At 36.0% G+C, this 19,975-nt stretch overlaps 1 protein-coding gene across 1 annotated transcript in view; it reads left to right on the forward strand.

Moving 5' to 3' along the window:
• Positions 1–8,230: 8,230 nt before the first annotated feature.
• LOC117124627 (peptidyl-glycine alpha-amidating monooxygenase B-like) overlaps positions 8,231–19,975 on the forward strand; it is a 24,961-nt gene continuing 13,216 nt past the window's right edge. Inside the window, exons 1-3 of the mRNA XM_033270922.1 lie at positions 8,231–8,528; positions 8,952–9,006; positions 11,335–11,425. Of these exons, the coding sequence (XP_033126813.1) occupies positions 8,388–8,528; positions 8,952–9,006; positions 11,335–11,425 (287 nt within the window). The 5' untranslated portion in view covers positions 8,231–8,387. The remainder of the gene's footprint in view (positions 8,529–8,951; positions 9,007–11,334; positions 11,426–19,975) is intronic.

Below are 19,975 nucleotides of genomic sequence, written 5' to 3' on the forward strand. Positions count from 1 at the left end.
TATATATATATATATATATATTATTATATATAATGGTTCTTGATTCCCTTACTTTCTCCCGTCTGGAAAATTGACCATTTTAATTCCACCACTCTTCCCAGTCGGGAACACAGACCTGATTTCGTCTCTGGTGGCACCACTGGGTATACAGTAATAGTATTGAGAATAGTGTTAATTTCATTTTAGTTGCGAGAAAAGCGCTTGTTTAAACAACCATTTAATTTAACATTCGGTATAATTTATCAGAATTTCCCATCAGCCCTTGGCATAATTTGATTTGTATCACTGGTCAGAAAGAAAGGTATAGGCCTAGCATTCAATTAAGTATTGCAGACGCATAAATAACGCTAAACGTTTTGATTTTAAAGAAGATAGAGAGTAGTTAATGTGATCTACCAGTATTTTAATGATATAACCGGTAGTTCGAATAAAGGAATTATTGTCTTGCTTAAACAGCTTGTTTACCACCTCCCCATGCTACAATGTAGCTTACAACAATAGAAATCCTGATCATTATATTTGTAAATACTTGCATAATTCTGAAAATGTTATATTTTTAAAATTTATAAAAAATAAACAATGCAGACCCCCATAACCCCACCCCTTTTTCATCTACACCCCGACAAAACACCCTCTCTAACAAGGCTTGACGAAAAAAACACTTCTTGTGTCTACTAAATTCATCAGAAGGGATGCCATAATCAGTGCGTGGATGTTTAGCTTTATAAAGGTATAACCAATCCCCCCTCCCCACCCGATATCACTAGTTAACTCCTTGAGTTATCGACTTGAAAATAGAAGATTTCTGTTCCCCAACCTATTTCAAGCAAACCGTAGAAAACATTTTGATAGAGTACGAGTTAACAGCTTTGTGATCTTGGGTCACATTTATGGTTTGTGTCTTATAACTCAGTCAGCCACAAACAGTTGCAAATGATCCATTCAATTCCTGTCAGTGTACTGTAATTGGTTACGGATTAGAATATTCAATGGCGAAGGCCCAGGGATCAGGGTTGCAACCTGTGCCTAATAATCAAATAACAACTGAATAAGAAGTCAAAAGTTAGGATAGGCGTAGTACCTACATCTGTGTTGTTTCATCACTTAGTCTAGGGCAGTGGTGTCGCCAGAAGGAGGACAGGGAGGGCATGTCCCATACGTCGAACAGACCTGGACCCCCGTCACCAAAAATAATAATTTGGCTATCCAAATTACGTTATTTCGATTGCCAATCCCTATGGTCTAAAACACAATTTGGGCCATACTAAGCCATAAAAACTCTCCCAGTGAACAGTTTCCATAGCTATTCCGGGATCATGACCGAGGTTCTTGGTTCGGATCCCCTGTTGAACCCAATGCATGTCGACAAATTTCTGGAGCCACCACTGGTCTAGGGCAACGTTCCGAGAAATGTGGGTCGCAAAAATATTTGAGTGGGTGAGGTCACGAAAAATTAGCATCTTTGCATAAAGAGGATCAGTGTGTCGCAATTCCATTTCAAATTTCCTTACTGGATGATCAGTCTAAGTGACTGAATGGTCGAGCGTAAGGTAGGGACCCCGCTGACTACAGCCAACATCGGATCTGGTTCAAGAATCAAGCAACTCCTCACCCAAGGTTCGGTTGGTGTGTGTCTGATAAGGACATAAAAACGGCAGGTGCAGTGTGTAATGTCCTGATATTACGTTATAATAGCGAAGACCGTTGATTAATTAGGTTAACTGAAGACTCAAAATAAAGACGATGTGTACCGTTTGCCGTGCATCTATCAAGTGATTTATTCAATACAGTAGTATCATCTTGCTCAACATATTTTACATAGGTGGCGCTATATACATAATACATCAATCACATGCCCCTTTTACAGTTTGCATAATTATTTATGTACGTCTTTGTAGCTAATGTATTCCCATATAAGTTATTGCGGTGTTGGCGTTTTTTATTTTTTATTCCTTTCTAATGACTACTTACTAGAGTATCTATTCACTAACATCTTATTTACAGTCTGTGCGTTTACATATCTAATTTGGTTGCTGGTTTCGAAATTCTACCACTACTAGTGGTTGCACTCTGTTTAACCTTTGTGGTTTCATATTTCTGATTGCCGGGATTCTTGACTTTCTCCTCACCATGACTACCTTGGGCAACAGGTTGGCTTTTCTCTCTGTTTTCTGGAATATCGAGGTCTAGTTCATAATCAGCGAATTGTTTATTTTCCTTCAAACCGTACACGTCTCTCTGGTTTCGTTTAAACTTTCTACCTAGTTGAGTTTCTATCATTACACTCCTTGGTTAGTTTAGGTTTTCTGTAATTTTACCATATTCCTATTTTTTGTTATTTCTAAAACAAACTGGTTGTCCTTCACGGAATCGCGCAATTGCGGGACCTGCTTTTTTATTATAATAGTATTTCTGTTTTTGTTGGCGTTCGCAGAGTTTGTCTTTCATTGGCGGTATTACGCGAGCTTGCAATAGCTATTTTGCAGTTGGTATATTTGATCTTAGTAATCTGCTGTTTAGCAGTGGCGTAGAAAAATATCATTGGGGGTATGATTGGCGTGTTGGGTACCGGGCTGGGTAATAAGAGAAAAGAAAGAAGGGAGAGGGATGGAAAGAGAAAGAAAGAGGAAAAGAAAAGGAAAGAAGAGAAGAATAAAGACAAAAATAAAAAGGAAGATATCATAATGACCAGACTCACAACACCCTGCAACCCCTTCTCCACTTCAAAAACTGTCATAACTCCTTTGATCTATGCTGCCCAATGGCGTAACCACTGGGGAACAAGGGGAAAAAATATCTATCTTTGAGAAATCTTCCCCACCACTTTATAAATGCCCTTTTATCCCCTGAAAGTGCCTAAAAACCTCAAATTTCGCTCGCATTTCTTGTTAACATGGCCCAATTTCCTCTAAAAATTGCACATTTTATGGAGTTTTGATCAATTCCAACGAAATTAGAATTAAAAACACCGGGGGACAAGGGGGAAATATCCATCTTTGGAAAATCTTTCTCCACCCCTTGACAAATGCATCCTCTGAAAGTACCTAAAATTCTTTGCGCGCATTTCTTGTTACGGTAGGCCAATTTCCTCTATAAATTGCACATCAATTTTTATGTTGTAATGATGTTGTTTGTACTGTTCTTTAATTTTATTAAAGAGGGCCCCTGAAAATCAGTTAACCTACTGGGCTAAACTAGAAGGGTTATCCTCTTTAAAGATGGTTGAAATAAAAAATTTAAAAAAAACACAAATAAATACACACTCTGACCCAAGACCCCTGTTACGCGCCAATGTGTGCCCTTGTGCGGACAGGGGAACATCTAGATGTGTATAAGAGACAGGCATTATATGGGTCTTGGTTATTGTTTACTGTCTTTTTTTTATCAGTCTTTTAACTGTTTTGACGGAGTTCTCCATTTGTCCGTTTGATTGAGAATGACCTGGGCTAATTTTCGTGTGTTCTATTCCCCATTCTACCGTAAATTTTTTATATACTTCAATGTCAATGCATGGGCAATTATCGCCTACAATTCTACACGGAATTATAGTTTGATTATTTCGAAATAAGATTCCATCGCAAACAGTGAGCTCCTCTTTAACTTTGTAGTACGGTCGTGCCTCAAAGGGGACATCCTTTATGTTGTCTGGCCACTTAGTTTCTATGAGAACTTTTACTTTCATTAGGGCTTCGTCTTGTGCGGCATGAGTTTTAGTTCCGACAACTTTTGATCAGTAATTGGCAATTGGCCGGTTATGCTCGCGACCAAGTGCGTATCTGTTGTTGGCGCTTCGCGATTAACGCTGTGCGACTGAGCGCGTCCGGTATCAAGTTTTCTTTACCAGGGATCCAAGTTATCTTAAGATCATATCTTAAAATTGCTAACCTCATTCGCTGTAAACGCGGGCATAGCTTATGTAATGGCTTTGATAATATTCCGACAAGTGGTTTGTGGTCGGTTTCAACAATGGTTCTGCTCCCAAATATATAGTCATGGAAGCGTGTGCATCCGAATAGAATAGCGCACATTTCCTTCTCTATTGGGGCATATTTTTTTTCAGCGTCATTTAATCTACGCGACGCATACGTTATTGGTTATTTATCCTGGCAGATCATTGCCCCAAATCCTTTATTACTCGCGTCGGACGCCAAGGTAACCTGTTTTTTAGCATCGTAGTATTGAAGCGCTGGCACCGATGATGCAGCTTGAATCAACAATTGAAATGCTTCGTCATGTTCCACTCCCGGGCAATGCCCTTTTTTAGTAGGAGTCTGAGGGAGTCAGTAAGTTTGGATAAAGTCGATTAAATTTAGCTAAATAGACCATAATGCCTAATAACGTTTCTAGTTCCGCTTTGTTTTGCGGCTTCGGCATTTCCTTAAGTGCTCGTACCCGTTCGGGGCAGGGTTTAATACCCTTGTTAGTAAGTAGATGACCCGAGGGCTCTACTTGGTTGGTGTTTATTATTGATTTTTCCTTTTTTAATTTAATGCCGACTCACGTACTCGGCTAAGTAACCTATTTAACCTTTCGTCGTGTAGATTTGGCTGTCTCCATAAACAAGCAGATCGTCAACGATAATGCCTACACCCTGAATGTCGCCAAATTGCTCGATCATAGCTCGTTGCCATATTTCTCCCGCCGAAAAAATACCAAAGGGCATACGGTTAAATTTACATCTTCCCCATGGGGTATTAAATGTCGTGAGTTTCGATGACTCGTCGGTGAGTTCCAGTTGCGTCAAATTTGGAGAATATTTTAGCGTTGGGCATTTTGGCCGAAATTTGCTCAATGGTAGTCATTGGCTAATGTTGCCGCTTAATCCCTTTGTTTAACTCTCTAGGATCTAAACATATCCTTATTTTGCCGTTCGGTTTTAATACCCATTCGGGTATTAATTCGGTTTTGGCTTACCCATTCTGTGGGCTCTGCTATTGGTTCAATTACGCCCAACTTGATCATTATGTCCAGTTATTGCTTTTAATACTTTATCTTTAATTTTGTGAGGTATCTGCCTTGGGGGTAATTGTACCGGTGGTACACTAGCACCCATCTGTATGTTATATTCTCTCTTAGAGAGACATCCTAATCCTTCGAAAAGGTCCTTGTTCTGCGTAAGTAGGCCTAAGGGATTTACGTTTGTCATAGTTACAATATTTGATTCAACTCTTTTTATTAAGCCTAGCGATTCACATGAGGTAATGCCTAGTAAGGGTGTAAACTGACCTTTCATTACCTGGAAATGAGTATCTTTACATATTTTGGTTTTACCAACCTTAGTTTTTACACTTAGTGTGATTTGGCCTACCGGCTAATGACATGATTACTGTAAGTTTTCAATCTTACTTTACTTTTATCCATTAGTTTCATTGTTCCTTTCTGCATCAGTTCTAGCATTGTATATGGGAGTATGTTAACTTCTGCACCTGTGTCTAGTTTGAAAGTCACTGGGAATTCGTTTGGTTGCCATTCTTTGCGTACTGTGTCTACGCTAACACCATTTATTTCGAAAAGTTCAAGGTTGTCATCGCTCGTTTCTTCTTTCCGTGTTATGGATTCCGAATTTACTTGCCTTACAGCTTTTTTCGGTCGCCTTTGATTTGGGTGCGACGTCCATTTCTGGGGTCGTGGTTGTTTTGTCTCTCTTTGCTTTTTAAAACACATTTTGGACCAATGTCCCTGTTGGTTACAATAATGACAGGATTAGTTCAACGCTGGACATGGTTTCTTCCAGTGGTTTCTGCACGCATCTTAAGCAACGTCCAGTGCTTTTGTGTTGTAGTTATTTGTTGGGGTTGTTCGGTTTGGCCTTATCCCGAGACGTATATTGTTTTGATCTAATGGCGTTAATCGTGGGGGATGCTGTTGCCTCGCCAATGTCAGTCATTTGGCGTTTTGTTCCTTCATACGTCCTAACTATGTTGATCTTTTCGTCCTTATAGGCCGGTTCCCACTGAACGCGATCAAGCGAATTTCGCGTCGAAATGTGGCGCGCGCGGCTGAATCGAAGACGCGATCGGCGTTTCCAATGTGAACATGCAAACGAATTTGTAGTCGAACACGAGAAGCCCAATATTCGAACTTTGACGCGGTGCGCGCGGTGGTCGCAGAGGCTTCGCCTGCGAATTCACAAGAGTTGATCCAAGACCAACTTTTTCAGATTCGCGAGCGAATTCGCGGCCGATGGACCAATCGCAAGGCTTAGATTCAATTATGTCAAAGGTCAACAATAAAGTCACGACCATTGTCAAAACAATGTACAGATACAGATGTGCGAGCGATGACCGACGAGTCCGTTTCATGCAAACTCTGTGGAACAGTAGGCTACCCTTGTTTAGGTCTGTGACAAGGAAGCAAAGAAAATATGTGACAATGCGTGGAAAAGGATTTGCAGAAACGAGTTGAGTTATCTCCTCTTTCTACCAGTGATAGGCCTGTTCAGCCTTGGCATCTGATACCCTGCTACTACCAGAGACCTACAGTAGGGTAGGGTAGGCTAGGCCTACTATCTACCCTTAGGAGGCCTAGCTCTAGGCCTTGAATAAATATACTTAAAAATAACTACAGTATGTTTATATTCACTCTTTTCATTCATTATAGAGTTCTGGAAATGTTAATCCTGAGGATTTTATCTGATTCGTCTCACAACCTTTTTCCTCCGTCTATCAATGCGATAACAAAATCCATTCTCTGTTGCCACCCGCCATTTCGAGTTTTTGCGCGCGGTCAGCTCAGCAGTGGGAACAGGCAAGCGAATCATTAGAAGCGAGACATTCTTTACCGAAAGTCAACTCTTGTGAACTTTGCGCGATTCGCTTCGCTTGCCGTGTGATGCTCGACGCTTTCGCTTGACAAGTTAAGTGGGAACCGAGGAATGTTATCATTGTATAAGCCTGCTATTAGTGTGTCTAATAACTTTTCATCTTTGTTTGTGTACTTACATTGTTCCAATATAATCTTCGCTCGTGTTATAAAAGCATCAACTGTTTCCGTTTCCCCTTGTTTTAATGCTCGCAACTGAAAACGTGCGTCATGAAAATTTGATTTTGGCTTGGCGTATGCTTCATAGTGTTCCCAATGTACTTTTAAAAGTTTTGCATCGTCCTCCGATAAATTCCAGCTATCTCTGATGTCTCGTCCCAAGTCTCCTACCCACAGTAGCAAATATTGTACCTTTATACTTTCTTCTTTTTTAGAGAGAGGACCGTCAACAATCAGGTTGCACGCTCTCCAAAACTTGCGCAATGCTTCCGGCAGGTTCCAATCAATGTTTGGGATGGGCACTCCCGTCGATTCTGCCATTTTCAGTGTTTAGATGACGTACTTCTACAACAACTTGTTGTCTATATGCTTCTGGGTTCTTCTGACACCATGTAATGTCCTGATATTACGTTATAATATCGAAGACCGTTGATTAATTAGGTTAACTGAAGACTCAAAATAAAGACGATGTGCACCGTTTGCCGTGCATCTATCAAGGGATTTATTCAATACATTAGCATCATCTTGCTCAACATATTTTACATAGGTGGCGCTATATACATAATACATCAAACAGTGTATGGGCCTACATCTGACTCGTGTGCACTTTAAAGACGCCATTCACATCTTTGGAAGACTAAGGGTTATCCCGATGCTGTGGTTCATTTCAGCCACTGTCATTGTAATATGATATAATATAACTAAGCGCCTCTCTACGGCTTCTAAATTATAGTTCACGGACCACGCCATATGCAATTCAGAACAATAACGGTGCGAGTTATGGGTTATTCTCCTACCTTTATCTTTTTCTATTGAATTTGGAGTTTAGAGTAGGGCTACATTTTAAATATCCGCTTTATATAATAATACAGTAAATATCATGTATGATTTCAATAATTTAGTGATATATTTTATTCTGTGTCGATCACACAATTGAATAGAAATGTTTTATGGCCAGTGTCATTGTGTCTATTTTCACCAAAAACACGGGTAACCTCATTGATAGCACTGCTTTCCACTGGGGCCTTCCAATCATCAAAATACATGGAATACGAACTTTAAAAATGACAAAAATACAAATTTAAAAATACAATTTATGATATTCAACTATCATAAAATATTTACATAGAAAATATATTGATTATATAACATAGTTATTCGATTTTTATTTAATTATTAACACTTACTAATTACAATTTATTTTAGAATCATTAATTAAATTGTGTTTTATAAACGTCTGGTCTTTCAGATAAGCCTATCAAATAAATTACCATAAAGGGAACCTGAAAAATAGAACTATCTTTGTGCAAGCATAGAAGTCTTGGGCAAGCTGACAACTGTTTCAAATCAGGAATCATCAACACTAAATAAAAATCCTCTTTGTTGTGGAAACATATTACACGAGAATGCTTACTACGACATCTCATCTTTTTTGTATTTTATTCCTGCTGTATTTTTATGAATGTCATTACGGCACGGAGTGTGTACTGCATAACAATGGAATAATCAATCAAGACTTTCTAATGCCAGATGTCCGTTTAACAGAGGTAATTCACAAATTGGATTATTGTTTGTATAAAACTGTAAAACCTCATATAATCCTCGCTATTTTTAGGACCCTTTCGATTGGTTTCTTTTCATGTGATCGCCTTTTTCGAAATGCATATGGTTATATTTGGACTTGCTGCTATAAACCTGTATAGGACTACTCAAGACATTTTTCAACAATGGAATTAGAAATATTTAAAAAATAAATAAAAAATAAAAACATTGTTTTTAATTAGGTTATGATGATCATAACATGCCGACGACAATCTGCTAGACTACTAAATATAGCCTATAGATATATATTATATAATAAAAACCATGTTCACAGTTTCTGTCCTGTTATTGAATATTCACAACTTCATAGGAATGTTAATTCAATTGAGGATACTGTATATAAATATTTTAATGTGATTATTTTATAGCCGGATGAGTACATATGTACTGCAATACCTGTCACTCAACGTAATGTATATATAGGTGAGTTTTACTTTTTCATTTGCAATTAAGCTAATTAAGAAATGTGCTCGCTAGCAAATAGATAGTAAAATATAAAAAATATATAACCCTATATTTAATTAAATAATTAAATTTCTCATTTCTGGAATAAAGAGTAAATCATTAAATTGGCTCAGATTTAGGCAAAAATGTGCTCACAAGACGAATACTATATATACCGTCGCTCACATCACGAACTAACACAATCAAAAGTAGATTGTGTTAGTTCGTGAAATCACAGTAGCGCGTCAAAACGAGCGCGTATTGGTTGTCAAGCAATTTTGTATTCTTTACCACACAAAAAGTCCTTAACGACAATAGCGCGTATTTTGACGCGCTTTTTTGATTTCACGAACTAACACAATTGAATTTAATTGTGTTAGTTCGTGATGTGAGCGACGATACATAGCATGAAGTGAATTAAAAACATTATTTCAATCACGATTGATAGAAAAAAAAAACGTTTTCCGCTCTTCGGTCTTCGTTTTGTAAACACCCATATAGGGTGTCTATAAAACGAGGACCCTTGATAATTGCACAAACAAAAGTTCAAATAACCTCGTAATTATGATTTTGTGACAGCCTGGTGTAGTATCATTTCAAAAAAGAGAACAAAATGTCGGTCAGATTCTTCGTTTTTCGGGTATTCGGTCTTCGTTTTGTAGACACCCATATAGGGTGTTCTTCAGACTCACTGATCATTGTAGTCAAAAGCAACATCTTATTCTACAGTTCAGCAATTTAAGTTTGTCCAATAGTTTAATCATACAGAAATTAAAAAAAAAAAAAAAAAAAAAAAAACTTGCTGACAGCATTATTATGCTGAATTTGTACCTAAATTAAGAACGATCGCCTTAGTCAGCACTGAATGTGGCGAGTCCCGAGAGCGATGGGCCAATGCCCCCTAGAAGGTTTTTCAAAACTCTTCATATTTTAGTCTGAATGGAAATGTAAATTGACAAATCAATCTTAATCTATTGCATTAATGAATAGGCCTACATGTTTACAATAGTTAAGTTCACAATAATGTGTAATAGGCATATCTTAGAGTTGTTGCACTGTCTTCTAAAAATGTTGTTTGCAGGTTGCCAAGTCCCGTGCTTTTATTTGTGTTGAAGTCTGCTAAGATTGTGCATGATACAGTCTTCATTAAACTTCTGACAGCATGAACTTGTTTGAGAGAATATTCCTATAGATTCACAAAAAGATTTAAAAAAAATCAAAACTAGTATCAAAAATGCGGTCCAGAACTAGTATCAGAAATATTTAGAAATTTATGATTTTAATAATTATTTTTTAGCTTTCGCCTACACCCCTGAAAAGTTAACCAAGACTTGAGAGGATGTAAAAAAAATCAAAACTAGTATCAAAATGCGGTCTAGAACTAGTATCAAAAATAGGTAGAAATTTATGATTTCAATAATTAGATTTAGCTTTCGCCTACGCTCCTGAAGAGTCAACCAAGACTCGAGAGGATGTCAAAATGACGTGAATGATGTGAAAACTTAGATGAATTGATAAATTATTGTTATTTCAAAATTGTCAGTTATTGACAATCATATTATTACTTTCCTAATCACAACAAGCTATTTGACAGCCAGGCTGTTGAGTTAGTTTAACATGGTATAACAAAAGGGATCTTTTTTATTTTCATGTTCAACTAATACAAAGATTTTTGTCATTGGTATTCGGAATTGGTATTTCGAATAGCTAACCCTCTGACTTAATTTATTATAATCCTGAGTCAATCATTCCTCGAATAATATCCGTTAAAATTAGAATTATCGAGTTTTGTCCAATTAATGGAAATTTAAGTTGAAATATATCATAATTTCAAAGCTCATGTAAATGATTCATTAAATTCGAAACTCTTTTTTTGCCAAAAATTTAAATATGTTTGGTATTTCCTGAAGGGTAATGTATTAACTTCATTGTGGAAACGTTTGCGCAGCCACTGTGATTGGCTGTAAGTTGTGCGCATTGAGAACAGAAGGTACTCTCCATTTCACAATGTTCAATTTTTTGGTAAACTGCGCCTGCTGAGCATTTGGTGGCGGGGAACACATTGCTTGCGCGGAGCTTTTTCGAATGATCTCCTTTGCAATAATACTTCCATGACAATTAGTAGTCTACCAGAAATGTACATCAAAAGATATTTCTTCAAATTTAATTTAGTGTATCTGCCATTCTGTACCATGTTGTTTGATTTTTTCGACACCTTTGCCGTTATTTTCTTTAGTATGATAGATCACCATAATGGATTTGACACATCTTGTTAATTCTTTTTATTCTTATTTTCTAAATCATTAGTGAATGTCGTACCAAGAGCTAACACGGATGCAGTTCAACATATGACGTTGCTTGGACTTGCCGCAATAGAAGAGCACCCTAACAACGCATGGTATATATCACATTTAAAATCAATATTGCAGTTCCACATACACATTTATGTAGCTTTAATAGTGTCACACTAAAAGTGAACTGAAATGATGAGGAATAATGGGGTAACAGCCAAATAATAGTACAATGCAAAACAAGTTAAAATATAAAAGTCTTTAATAAATATATTTTAAAATGCATCTTCTCTTGCCCTCAACAACATAATGTTTCTTCCCGACGGTTTATCGTTGCACATATAACATAACTATTCAACTACCATGGTATCAGACATGCACAGGCACAGGTGGCACTATAACAAATAAAATCAATTTTCTAATAACCACCATTCATTTCATTACAATTAATCATTTAGACAAGCCTATGATAATTATAAGAATTCACTAATTAGTAAAACAAAAATAATGAATTTGTACTCACAACGAACATCTAAATTGAGGGCTGTCTTGACGACACCTCCCTTACGTGACCGTAAGTAGTTCGTATCGTTTGAGGTGTCTCGCGTGACTTGGCATATTTTGTTTTCATACGGTGGTACACCTCACACAATGATTACGCTAATTAAGGTCATGCTTAATTGCTTCCATTATAAATACGCAAATTATAGCGCTAGATAGATGATCGTTTTAACCGTGACAAATAGATGTGTATATACGTAGTTATGTATGTTGTTACTCTGCACTACGTTACTTGTTTATGATATAGATTGGGAAAAAATAGAATTTGACGCCCGTATTCTTAAAACGAACTTTAGTCGAACTTCGAACTAGAACTTCATTTAGTCTTAGTTGCAACTTCAACTTCTATTTGTATTCACAAACAACGTAGTAGAAGTTCTAACTACGACTAAATCAAGTCCTAATTGTAGTTTAGCTGAAGACGGCTGGCAAGCAACAACTACCAAACTAACCAATAAAAAGAGCTAATTTTAATAGTAGACGAATATTTAGAGATCCGGTAACGCGGAAGAATATTAAACTGCCGTCTGTCTTTCAAAAACATATTTCCTCATAAGTCATAATTGACAATTATTCGCCTAACTAATATTCTATATTAATAACTATATTAGTCGTTAACATCTAACGATAGAGAATTTCAACTAAAAATTTGCTTTCTTTTTTTTTTTTTCTCTCTCTTTTGTGGGAGTTGCACCTACTTTTATTTCATTTCTCTTTTCTTAGTTTAATAACATTTTTTTTTTTTTCTTTTTTTCTACACATGAAATAATGACATACTGCTAATAAAGGCCATTGAATAATAATAATGTATTTCGTAGTTTAACATTATTTTCATTATAATATTTCGAATCGAGCGAGGGCGGAGCCATCATTGTTGTTATTAAATATTTCAAGTCGGCGATTTAGCCTGACCCTAGGCTGACTAAAAAAATCGGCCTGTGGAGGTATAATTTTAGGCGAGGTTCGCGTCATTTAGTCGTAGTGCTAGTCGAAGTTCGTTTAAAGAATACGAAATGACCGGGGTTAGTCACATTTGAATTTAGTTTCAAATACAGACTGTCTAATTTTGTTGACATGTAAAAAAAAAACCAAGCTCATGGTCCTAGATACTTATTCCTAAATAATAGAATGCATCATCTTATTATTCTTTGTGCACCTGGGCCTAGCCTCCTTGGCTTACCTTAGGCCGGGCTCCATGGCCCAGGCCTATCATCGATTCAGAATATGAATGCCAATACGCCAAGATTCATCATACTGATTAATTTTATAATGAATTTTATACATCAGAAATTCATTGCTTACTAATTATAGGACACTTAGGCCTACTACACTGAGGAACTATCTTACTCTAGGCTCACGATACAATTACAAGGACAGTACCGCACTCCCACGAATAAATATTTTTGGCTCTTTTTGGGGAGCGCTTACTCAAACTGGGCACTTATTGAAATATATGAAAATTGACAGGGTGCTTATGGGAAATTAAAACATTCAAGGGGCACTTTTTTTTAATCGAAGATAAACGAATGGTTTCGGTGAAGAAAATGTAATCGTCAAGAAAGCATGGCTCATAAATGTTGTTTTCTTGCTAGTGATGAGGTCAGTTCATTTTTGTTGACTGATAATGGCCATACAGTATTTGAATTTTTAGATATTCAATACTGTAGTTCTAAATCCAGAAAGGGTACCGTATCAATAAAACAAGAACGGCATTCTAAAGATGCATCAAAACTCAAAACCATGTTAAACTTAATGGAGACTCAGAGACCGACAGATGGATGGACTGACCGACCGACCGACAATACTAAGATAGATGAAAATAGTTGATGTAGAAAATTAAGATGGTGATGTAGGCCCCTACCTGTACTATACTGTATAATTGAATTTTTTTATGAATCTAGGGGCGTTTATTCAAAATTATTAGAATTTTTTTTTTATGGATCGCTTATAGAAATAGATGAAAATGTAATTTCTTCTCCGCACTCCACTGATATATATGTTCTATATTAAAATAATGTTAAGACTCTGGCTTACTAATTCAGTAGTGGAAGCGGCTTGGCGCAGCGTGAAAGATTTGGTTTCCCAACCTCGAGGTCGGGGTTTCAATCCCTCGCTGTGCATTTCGCTTGTGTCCTTGAGCAAGACACTTTATCTGCATTGCTTCTCTCCACCCAGGAGTATAAATGGGTACCTGGTGGGGTTGCTTACTCCTGCGCTGAATACAGCAGCAACACTAAGCATGTGGATCCAATGACCAGGGACAGAAGCGCTTCGTATCTGCAAAGAAAGGCGCTATATAAATAAATATGATTAGATTAGTGTGATTATTATTGTGATTAAATTGTCATTAAAAAGTGATTGTATACATAATTATCATGAACTACCAAACAATCGTCCAACTGTTTTGAAAAAGTAATCTGTAAAAATAATACTACATTTTCGTGATCAGTTTAACATGCCTATAAAGTTTTAACGAACACGTTTGTATCCAACATGACGACGAATATCAGTATTCTTCGATTGTAGAAAGTCCTGAATGAGAGCACGATGAGCACCAAGCATGACATAGCCGGTGAACTGCAATACCGTACTCACGCGAATAAACGCACCGTTTGAATAAGCGCAAAAATAATATCATAAGATTTTATTTTTAGCAAGTCAATAATCCAATCAATTCCGGGACTGTGGTTTTGGCACGATTTGAGCTGCAGAGTGGAATCACATTCTTCTTACTGTAGGTCAATATCCAAATGAGGATATTTCTCTCGGACAGATGAGAGCCCGATCGCTACACAGACAGTACCGTACATTTCCAACTTTCCTCTTCTTACATATTTGTCAGCCGATGGCCAACAAGCTAACCACCACCCACCACCACTAATTGCATCTGCTATTTTGCTGTTATGTAAATATTCACAGCATTCTTGTCATGAGCCATGTTCTCTGGACGATTATCTTTTTCGCCTAACCACCATTCGTAATGTCCTTGTATAATCTTTTTCCATTCAAAAAGTGCCTCTTGAATTTAATACTTTCCCTCGATTTTCATCTATTTCCATAAGCGCCCCCTCAATTTCCACTTTGTTTTCATAAGCTCCCCGTTTAAATAAGCGCCCCGTTTGAATAAGCGCCCCTCAGAAAGTGCACAAAATATTTAAGCGCTTATTCGCGCGAGTACGGTATGTGGCGTACAAAGTTGCGAGGGATGTACGCAAGAGCCATGATGGAGCACATTTATCTGTCGTACGTCATAACCCCTTGTTTTGCATTTGAATCCCCTTTTGGAAAGAGTGAACTAATTCTCTCCATATCTTCGCTTATTAAATTAATCATTGTAATTTAGCTTACACTTATGAATTTAGGGAGCACTTAAAATGTACAATAATCGTTTCAATACCCGACAAACTCCGAAATTTATTCATGCATTAGGCCTACATAATAGTTTCATCTTGCTGTACTATATACTCCAACATCACTGGCGCACGGCGTCCAGTATTTAGCGATATATCCAAGGCTCCAGTAGGCCTACCATGCATAAGGCAACACCGACTAGTCTTACCAGTAGTCTTCTTATAATGAAGAGTATGGTTGAACACCCACAGACTTGAACCCTTTTTTTTATAATTTTAACAGAACATGTCTAAAATAATAATAATTAGGCTACTATCTACAAAATTATAAACATAATTGATGTTGTTATGAAACAACTTATTTCATTATATATATAAGTATATATATATATATATATATATATAATATATATATATATACATATACATATACATAATTATTATTTTTATTAGGCCTACTATACAGATACACACATATTATGTGTGTGTGTCTGTATAGTAGGCCTCTATACTGACACACACCTAATATTATGTGTGTGTGTCTGTATAGTAGGCCTAATAAAAATAATAATTATTATTACTATAATTATAATGTAGTTGGTCTTTTGTGTATCCGAATAAATATTTAGTATTATTGTGTTTAAGTTAAATTCCACTTCACGGATAATGTGTCCGAAAATCATGAAGAAACACACAGTACTGTAAAAAAAATATCACAGTAAGTAACATGGTAACATTATAATTAATTGTAAAAATTATCACACACTGTTTGTATTTTTTAAGTTATGTTGATGCCTTATAAAACAAGTCCCATTACCTTATATTAGCAATGTTGATACTGATAATATTGGTCATCATCATCATCGTTATCGCCATTGGTATTATTTAATTATTGTCATTGTAATGATAATTATTAGATCTATAATATCATTGTGCTTATTAATGTTGTACTTTACTGCATACGTCAAGTAGGCCTAACATAATGAAAACTTGAGGACATGCTCACTGAACAGTTCACTGCGCACCTTAACACAGTAAATGAGGCAAAACCGGACCCACTTTTCTCACAAAATCGACTGTATAATTTGAATGGTTTCATATGGCAATCTGGGGCGACCGGATTATGAAACTAGATGTTTTAAACTTTATAATTATCTACATATTCTTACAATTAATGCAAAATTGAGTAATCATTTTTTTTTCTTTTTTTTTTTTTTTTGGTATACTTTCTGCTACTTTTTACCATAACTCTGTAACGACAGGTCACTAAACTTCGGGGGAACGGTCAATTGTAGCTCATAAATTAAGCTTTCTTGCTATGTAAGTCAAATGCTGGTTGCTTAAATAGCCATTGATTATTTTTTCTTTAACATTTTGTATTCAGAACTGTTTTTGCCCTGTCTATGAAGGACGTTACGCACTTAAGGCCAATAGCAGCTAAGAATTTCGAGTTTTCTTGTTAGTGCGTTCATGCATAAGATGTAGGTCAAATTTACCTGAATGAGCCTTTGTCGCAAATAGAGGAAAAGTTTTCATTATGATACATTCCGTAGGCCTACAACTTAAGTATTTATATTTCGGTATGCGTGAATAAGATAGGCCTACATTTCTAAAAAATACGACCTAGACCTAACTGTATACAGTATTGTTTTGTAAATAGCCTAATAATTATTCATTTCAAAAATAGGCCTATGTATTTCAGAATTATAATAAAAACAAATTTCAAATACGCTACTTATCAAATTGGTTTGGTAAGGCTCCAATAGTTAGCGGGAATAAAGCCTGGAAGTTTTCCAAGGAAAGGTACGGTACCTTCACGACGTGCATATTGCTCCAGTGAGTCGTCGCCGGCTGAGTATTTTAAAAATTAAACGAAAAACAATAAAGTTATTATTATTATTATTATTATTATTATTATTATTAGTATTATTATTATTATTATTATTATTATTATTATTATTATTATTATTATTATTATTATTATTATTATTATTATTATTATTATTATTATTATGGGTGTTGCGTCGCACTTTCTAATAAAGTCTGTCGCACTTTCTAATAACGTCTGTCGCACTTTGTAACAACTGAGCTGTCGAACATTGTAATAACTGGCTGTCGCACTTTGTAATAAAATGAGCTGTCGCACTTTTTAATAAAATCTGTCGCACTTTGTAATAAAACACAATTCATGCAGTGGTGGCGCCAGGACCTATGTATTTCAGAATTATAATTTAAAAAAAAATTTCAAATACGCTACTTATCAATTTGGTTTGGTAAGGCTCCAATAGTTAGTGGGAATAAAGCCTGGAAGTTTTTCAAGGAAAGGTACGGTACCTTCACGACGTGCATATTGCTCCAGTGAGTCGTCGCCGGCTGAGTATTTAAAAAATTAAACGAGAAACAATAAAGTTATTATTATTATTATTATTATTATTATTATTATTATTATTATTATTATTATTATTATTATGGGTGTTGCGTCGCACTTTCTAATAAAGTCTGTCGCACTTTCTAATAACGTCTGTCGCACTTTGTAACAACTGAGCTGTCGAACATTGTAATAACTGGCTGTCGCACTTTGTAATAAAATGAGCTGTCGCACTTTGTAATAAAATCTGTCGCACTTTGTAATAAAACACAATTCATGCAGTGGTGGCGCCAGGACCTATGTATTTTAGAATTATAATAAAAAAAAAAAATTTCAAATACGCTACTTATCAATTTGGTTTGGTAAGGCTCCAATAGTTAGTGGGAATAAAGCCTGGAAGTTTTTCAAGGAAAGGTACGGTAACTTCACGACGTGCATATTGCTCCAGTGAGTCGTCGCCGGCTGAGTATTTTAAAAATTAAACGAGAAACAATAAAGTTATTATTATTATTATTATTATTATTATTATTATTATTATTATTATTATTATTATTATTATTATTATTATTATTATCATTATTATTATTGTTATTGTTATTGTTATTGTTATTGTTATTGTTATTATTATTATTATTATTATTATTATTATTGCGGGTGTTGCGTCGCACTTTCTAATAAAGTCTGTCGCACTTTCTAATAACGTCTGTCGCACTTCTAACAACTGAGCTGTTGAACATTGTAATAACTGGCTGTCGCACTTTGTAATAAAATGAGCTGTCGCACTTTGTAATAAAATCTGTCGCACTTTGTAATAAAACACAATTCATGCAGTGGTGGCGCCAGGACCTGCCCGACGAAGGGGCTAAAGGCCCCGACGTGGGGGCTAGTGGAGCGAATCAAGTCTCACTTGGCTGGGGGCCAGGGGGCCTCCTAGGGCTCCCGGTGGGGGCCCTAGGACATTTGATGAAGCCACGGACATTTGATGAATTATGGCGAATTTTTATTACTTATTTGATAGGCATCGAGTTACTATAATATGACTTCATGTAGGCTATGCTTTCTAATGTTGAAATCAGCTTCCAAAACCAAAACATTTTGAATAAAGCAAGAAACAAATAGTATGCAATGTAACCATCTAATTTATTTTCAAATCCTCATTCTTGAAAGTGAAATTCTATATTTTGGAAATTTTGCATGAAATCTGTCAGCCACGTTGTCATGGTCGAGGTTGCTTCACCTATCACGATGTATTCCAACCATCATGAGGCTATCTAAATGAGCATTTGTCATAACAGAACGCAAATTATTTTTAATTAGTCTCAATGACTTATTATTATTATTATTATTATTATTATTATTAATATTATTATTATTATTATTATTATTATTATTATTATTATTATTATTATTATTATTATTATTATTATTATTATTATTGTGGTTGTTAACACAAATGATATGGTGGCTAAACGAATATTACATGTAAATATTTTTTTTATTTGTTTGTTCCCTGACAAAATTTATCGTCTTCCCCGACGTGTGGGGGGGGGCTATGCTTCCCCGACGGGGGCTATAGCCCCCCAGCCCCCCCCCCTCTGGCACCACCACTGAATTCATGTTACCATCTACGGATTTTTGATAAATTCTCTTTTTTCTCGGGGATCGAATTTGCTTTTTTTCCTCCTGTTGCAATTCCATTGGACCCCCATAACTCAGTCGGTCAGAGTATCTACAACATACGACGGAGGTCCCGGGCTCAAATCCCAAAGAGGTCCAATTAGATTTTCCTCTTATTTCGTATTATTGCTACTTTGATTTGGTGTGGCTCCAATTCTACTGGACCCCATAACTCAGTCGGTTAGTGCATCCACATGGTATGTCGGAGGTCTCGTGTTCAAATCCTGAGGAGTCGAACTTGATTTGATTGATTTAATTGAATTTGTTCGATGGATCCGTGTCAGTCGATTGATCGACCGCATTCAATAATTGCGAGCTTTTACTGTTTGTCAAATCATGAACCAATAAATAATGAGAACATAATCGACATTAAATCTGTAATCTTCATCCACGTCATGTTTCATTTCTACATCACTATTGAAAATAATGATAAACTTAATGTAGCCTTATTAAAACCATTATACTTAACTACGTAAATCAATAACTGAACTGCATAATTATGATGCATATAACATTGACAATAATGCATGGTTTAAACATGTCATAGTGTATGCCACCTGCTGTACCTAGCAAATCATCATCAGGTGAATAACATAAATGAATAATTGAATACTATGCTACAACAATATTGTAAACACTAATTTTCTAACTAATAACTAACTAATTTACAACATAAAAAAGAGATATACAAAATAGTAAAT

The sequence above is a fragment of the Anneissia japonica genome, unplaced genomic scaffold (genome assembly GCF_011630105.1).
Source record: "Anneissia japonica isolate Jap-2015-1 unplaced genomic scaffold, ASM1163010v1 scaffold287833_len2544123_cov190, whole genome shotgun sequence".
Taxonomy (NCBI): Eukaryota; Metazoa; Echinodermata; class Crinoidea; order Comatulida; family Comatulidae; genus Anneissia; species Anneissia japonica.